This window comes from Salvelinus fontinalis, chromosome 17 (assembly GCF_029448725.1).
Source record: "Salvelinus fontinalis isolate EN_2023a chromosome 17, ASM2944872v1, whole genome shotgun sequence".
NCBI classification, from domain to species: Eukaryota; Metazoa; Chordata; class Actinopteri; order Salmoniformes; family Salmonidae; genus Salvelinus; species Salvelinus fontinalis.
Window position 1 is genome coordinate 27,350,110 of NC_074681.1, and position 6,287 is coordinate 27,356,396.

The 6,287-nt window shown below is 40.2% G+C and overlaps 2 protein-coding genes across 4 annotated transcripts; both read right to left on the bottom strand.

The window, feature by feature from the left end:
* Positions 1–1,049: 1,049 nt before the first annotated feature.
* Positions 1,050–4,619, bottom strand: LOC129814089 (transmembrane protein 68-like). Of its 3 annotated transcripts, XM_055866874.1 has the most exons (7): positions 4,585–4,619; positions 4,080–4,134; positions 2,918–3,085; positions 2,551–2,744; positions 2,274–2,334; positions 2,037–2,176; positions 1,050–1,920 (listed from the first exon to the last, which is right to left on the bottom strand). In XM_055866874.1, exons 3-7 carry the CDS (start codon positions 3,066–3,068, stop codon positions 1,816–1,818), a joined length of 651 nt encoding a protein of 216 aa, XP_055722849.1. In that variant the 5' UTR covers positions 3,069–3,085; positions 4,080–4,134; positions 4,585–4,619; the 3' UTR covers positions 1,050–1,815. The 3 variants fall into 3 exon arrangements, with proteins under 3 accessions (XP_055722849.1, XP_055722848.1, XP_055722850.1); XM_055866873.1 differs by lacking the exons at positions 4,080–4,134; positions 4,585–4,619 and adding an exon at positions 3,410–3,768; XM_055866875.1 differs by lacking the exons at positions 4,080–4,134; positions 4,585–4,619 and adding an exon at positions 3,260–3,500.
* Positions 4,620–5,344: 725 nt separating this feature from the next.
* LOC129814092 (transmembrane protein 68-like) lies at positions 5,345–6,282 on the bottom strand. Its single transcript, XM_055866876.1, has 2 exons — positions 6,030–6,282; positions 5,345–5,856 (listed from the first exon to the last, which is right to left on the bottom strand). The coding sequence occupies exons 1-2, from the start codon at positions 6,178–6,180 to the stop codon at positions 5,345–5,347; spliced, it is 663 nt and encodes a 220-aa protein (XP_055722851.1). The 5' UTR covers positions 6,181–6,282.
* Between the last annotated feature and the right edge of the window lie 5 nt (positions 6,283–6,287).

Here is a 6,287-nt window from a genome sequence, read left to right on the forward strand (position 1 = left end):
CTACACATTACAGTGAACTTTTACATTAGTTACATTTGACGTATATGCCAGAAATAATTACTTGATCATTCTTATTGAAGCATTACAACCCTGAAAACCACTAGTGCAGAAAAGTTACCCAGAGGTTTTATTCAAGAAAATTGTATATTCTGTTTGAAACCACTTACATTTACATTTAAGTCATTTAGCAGACGCTCTTATCCAGAGCGACTTACAAATTGGTGTATTCACCTTATGACATCCAGTGGAACAGCCACTTTACAATAGTGCATCAAGATCTTTTAAGGGGGGGGGGGGGGGTCAGAAGGATTGCTTTATCCTATCCTAGGTATTCCTTAAAGAGTTCCCAAATAGTGTATCTTGAAATGGCTGTCTGTGGCTCCATTTGCATTTAAGAGTACTGAACAAAAATATAAAACGCAACATTCAACAATTTCAAAGAGATTACTGAGTTACAGGAAATCAGTCAATTGAAATAAATAAATTAGTTCCTAATCAATGGATTTCACATGACTGGAAATATATATGCATCTGTTGGTCAGACACCTTAAAAAAATGGCCCTCACAATGGGCTTCATGATCTCATCACGGTATTTCTATGCATTCAAATTGCCATCGATAAAATGCAATTGTGTTTGTTGTCCGTAGCTTATGCCTGCCCATACCATAACCACACCACCACGGGGCACTCTGTTCACGTTGACATCAGCAAACCGCTGACCCACACACCACTATACATGTGGTCTGCGGTTGTGCGGCTGGTTGGATGAACTGCCAAACTCTAAGACGTTGGAGGCAGCTTATGGTGGAGAAATTAACAACAGTAAAGAAATTAACAACAGTTCTGGTGAACATTCCTGCAGTCAGCATGTCAATTGCACACTCCCTCAAAACTTGAGACACCTGTGGCATTGGGTTTTGTGACAAAACAGCACATTTTAGAGTGGCCTTTAGGTGCATCTGTGTAATGATCATGCTATTTAATCAGCTTCTTAATATGCCACACCTGTCACGTGGATAGATTGCCTTGGCAAAGAAGAAATGCTCACTAACAGCGATGTACATTTTTTATTTTATTTGTACATATAGAACATTTCTGTTTTCATTTATTGCAGTTCATGGGACCAACACTTTATATGTTGTGTTTAAATTTTTGTTCAGTGTATAAAGAGTATTTTTAAAGGAATTACTTGTAACCAGCAACACTCATTAAAACATGTTTATTGTAACATTACAAATAATTTCCGTCTTGAATCACACTGACAATGGACCCCAATAGGTTTTAAAAGTGCATAGGCTACAGTACATACCTACATAATACAACAATGTACAAATGAAAGAAATTATATAATTATTTCAATCAAAAGGCAAACATTCTACACAGACGAAAGAAAATAACACGGCTCAGTCTCCATACCTATATTGTTCCCTGTATATCAATTGCTATATTGTTCCAATATTTGCAGTTGTTAAACAAAAGAAAGGCCTCTTAATTTGAAATTGTTGCAAGTGGAACTTTGAACAATTTGTGCAAATCAATTGTGGAATCAGACAACAATGCACAAATGTCTTCAATTTGCACATTTGACATGAACCATTATAATGACACTTGTAGGCTATGACACCTTTACAATTTACCTTATTTTCTGTACTTGGTTTGTGACAAACTGAGTGGAAAAAGTACTAATATAGTGAAATAACAGAAACCGGGAATCAGTTAAACATTCAATTGATCACATGATAATACTCAAACAGCTTGTCTTAAAAACAAGTAACTGCTTCATTTAACTAACAAAAGGCTATTCAAAAGGATATTTATTTGTCTTTTTGCCTGCTGTGGAATCGCTCTAGTAATGCTCGAAGGACATTCCCAGGAATTATTTGGTGTCTGTCAATGAGTGCTTGAACTGCTTGCTGTGTCTGCAAATCAGAAAAGGAACATTCTCTGACCCCGTCGTTCCCAATCATTTGACTTTTGTGTGCTCTACATGTCAGACAGTAAGTAACCATTAAATTACAGTTGCATAATGACTTACCTTTTCAGCTAATTCTGCTGCACTAATGTTATGGTCGTATGGGATGGGGTTGCCTAGGTATGTACGAAACTTCACAGGAAATCCCCCATAGACAGGGGCCATCGGCACGCGGAACTTTTCATACGACCATCTGAAAAAGCCTGAGAAATATAAAATGTTCACGTTAATTTGAGCTATAATGAGGTTTAAATAAAATAAGTTACACTGCAATTAAAATTAATAGTTAAGCATACATACTTAACCGTCCGAGAGATCGGAATCCTTCCCTGACGTTTTGAGTAAACATCGGAATTATTGGCTGAAAATTTTAAAGAAGACATTAAATATCTAAGATGATTTCAGATAAAGTTATGCTCCTGTGTGAGAGTAAGAAGTGACATGTACTGTCTGTCCCCAAATGGCATTCTATTCCCTATAGGGCTCCAGTCAAAAGTAGTGCACTATATAGGGAATAGGGTGCCATTTGGGACACATCCTGTGAGAACAAAGAAGGGAGACAAAAACCAATATGTACCACTTTGGAATCGATAGCCACTTGTGCAAAGCCCTTTCTCTTCCCCCAGAGCAGTGGATAGGTCTCGTCACTGAGGAGGGCTTCCCTCACGCCTCCAGGTGAGATACCCAGGAGGTGGCCACTTTTTAGGGCCTTCACACACTCCTCCTGGGGCCCGTGGATGACACTGAACACCTCCAACAGCAGCTTGAACCCTACAGAGAACATTAAAAGGTCCTGCTTTTAGGGTCTAAGTAGCTCATGTAGTAAGAATGGACTACAGCAGCTGTAGGCTATACACTTTACTGATAAACTAGATACAGAGGGCTCAATGTAACATCTCACTTTTATATTTAGATACTGGGAAATTAAACTGTGAAGATCTTACCTGGAACTTTGAACAGAAAGTAATCAGCGACTGAGTGAACAATCCGTCCCTTTTGAATGATGACCTTTGCCAGAAAGTAATAATAGTCAATGGGAATAGCCCCATGATAATAGACTATAAGAGCTGCTCCTTCATCTGGGATCTTCTCCATACCATGGATTTCATATCCTGTTTTGAAATAGACACATTTATATAAGCATTGGCAATAGTCATTGTCATGGTAAAACGGAAGTAAACAAAGCAATAAACAAACACCCTGCAACATCCCCTGGCATACACACAATATTTATTTAACTAGGCAAGTCAGTTAAGAACAAATTCTTATTTACAATGACGGCCTACCCCGGCCAAATCCTAACCCGGACGACGCTGGGCCAATTGTGCGCCGCCCTATGGGACTCCAAATCACGGCAGGTTGTGATACAGCCTGGAAACGAACCAGGGTCTGTAGTGATGCAGTGCCTTAGACCACTTCGCCACTTGTATAAATACCGTGCCAGATGAACCCGTGGCCATCCCATAATGTTGCCAGCGTTTTTCTAGCACCATCCCACAGGTTGTTGGAGTAGGCCTCCCTGAGCTGGTTCTTGTGTTTGTACACATGGAGGAAGAGGATGGAAAGGTAGAGGAAGATCACAATGAGGAAGGGCATGATGAAAACGACAACCAGAGGAGTGAAAACCCAGGCCAGGTACTCCAGATAGCTCAGATAGTCTTCCAGGGGTCCTAGTCCTGACCATTCCTCAAATGTGTGAAAGAGGCAGGCTAGAAAATCATGTCCATCACCAAACATGCAGGACTCGTTCCCATTTGACATACTGCCTGCCACAGTTAGCCTCTCCCAAAGGAAGCCAAGTCGAATGAGGACACCATCTGCCAATGGGCAGGACTGAAATATAGAATGGAGAGAAGAAGGCTAATGTACAATAGCAATACATTAAAGTAAATCAAATTACAATGAGAGCATGTTTTACACATGTTGGTTAATATACAAATAATGAAATCAGCATGCATAAATTAACAATTAGCTAGATGAAGTGCAGCTATTTGATAAACAACCCAAATAGCAAGTAATCAAATGGTATTTGCAGCATCACTGAATGAAAAATTATAAAATGTAGCTAGCTAGCTATAAGTTCTTAAAAGGTAATACTTCACAAACCTTTTATTTTTCCAGCGTAAATAATACTGGGGACAGATCATTCCAGGGCCAGACTCTAAAGACAAATGAAAGTAAATGCCATTCATTCACCACTTGTGACAGCTGAGTTAGCTAGCTACGTTAGCTGTGTACTGTCTTGACACCACTCGTTAACGCGCTGTAATAACTAGCTAGCTAGCGAATAACATACTAGCTAGTGAGCTACAACTTTAAAGTCCAATTTAAAACTAGACACCTTAGCAAACTAGACACAATAATGAAAAAGCTGCTCATTATGAATCGCATTTCCCTCGATTACCTAGCAAACTTTTAATTTACACAGTAGGTACAAAGATATACTTCTGTTTGTGGTAACGTTAGCTAGTTCTTGAGGCTGAATGACCTCAATTACGTTAGCATTGACATCAATGCATAACGAGCTAACGTTAGTACAGCTATTGCATGAACATCTATACTAGTTATTGCATAAATAACAATACCATATTTTTATGAAATAATTACATACTTTTTTAGCACTGGTTTGATCCCCTTGGAGAGTCGATAGCAGGAAGATTACAGATTATTTTCTTCTTTGTTCAACCGGTTCCTTATTCATGTGACACAAGCAGGAACGAATGTCATCGAGGCAAAACAACTTGTGTGGAATGAACTGCAGTGGAATAGGCTTTATGTTATCTAGCTTGTATATTTTATGTCTGAATTTGATCAGATAGCAAATGTGAACCACATGATGATTAATAATGGAAGATCGAATGTGGTTGTCGACATTATTTTTAGCCAAATGAGCTTGGCTGGAGATGATCATGGGACAATACACTGATTGTGCTCAAGAGCTTTTGTACAGTAAGTAACGTTAAGTTAGCTCACAACAAGTACAACACTCAATGTCAACTGTGTTGCACTGTTTTTACTTTTCACTATCTTCTTTTTCTCCCGGTGTGTAGGGATCATAAATTTGTATAGATCATTGGGCATACCTCACACCTTTTAATGATTGACATGCATTTTGATTACTTTCTCACAAGCTTTGAAAACTGAAGGTTTTGTCTGTAACTCTGCCTATTGTTGTACTCTCTGAGGCAGAGGATGGGCATGGAGAAGAGCTGTCAGAAGATGAAGAGGAGGATGGACCGATCGATGAAGAAGCCCAACTTAAGGCAAGCATGGGACTGCCTGTGGAGTTCATAAGTTCCTCTGCACAGAAAAGAGCTGTACGTAGTAGCAAGTTAACATTGCCTATGTCTGTCCGTCACCATAGAGTCCACCTAAAAGAAAGAAAAAGATAATGTTGCCCCGATGCTCTCTCTCTTGAAGGGGACAAAGTTGATGAGGAAGAATGCCATCCACTGGGAAGCAGCTCCTGAGAATCTGGATGAAGAAGAGCTACATTCACTCCAGGTGGAGAAGAATGATCCCACTGTTGAAAGCACTAAGGCTGCGTTTGATTTGATCTCAGTGAGGGGCCAGGAGGAAAGCAGAACCTCCACCCTCCCAGGCAAAAGTAGTGCACTATATAGGGAATAGGGTGCCATTTGGGACACATCCTGTGAGAACAAAGACGGGAGACAAAAACCAATATGTACCACTTTGGAATCGATAGCCACTTGTGCAAAGCCCTTTCTCTTCCCCCAGAGCAGTGGATAGGTCTCGTCACTGAGGAGAGCTTCCCTCACGCCTCCAGGTGAGATGCCCAGGAGGTGGCCACTTTTTAGGGCCTTCACACACTCCTCCTGGGGCCCGTGGATGACACTGAACACCTCCAACAGCAGCTTGAACCCTACAGAGAACAACAAAAGGTCCTGCTTTTAGGGTCTAAGTAGCTCATGTAGTAAGAATGGACTACGGCAGATGTAGGCTATACAGTTTACTGATCAACTAGATACAGAGGGCTGAATGTAACATCTCACTTTTATATTTAGATACTGGGAAATTAAACTGTGAAGATCTTACCTGGAACTTTGAACAGAAAGTAATCAGCGACTGAGTGAACAATCCGTCCCTTTTGAATGATGACCTTTGCCAGAAAGTAATAATAGTCAATGGGAATGGCCCCATGATAATAGACTATAAGAGCTGCTCCTTCATCTGGGATCTTCTCCATACCATGGATTTCATATCCTGTTTTGAAATAGACACATTTATATAAGCATTGGCAATAGTCCTTGACTAATCAAGCAGCGCACCCATTGAAACAGCCGATGGAGAGCC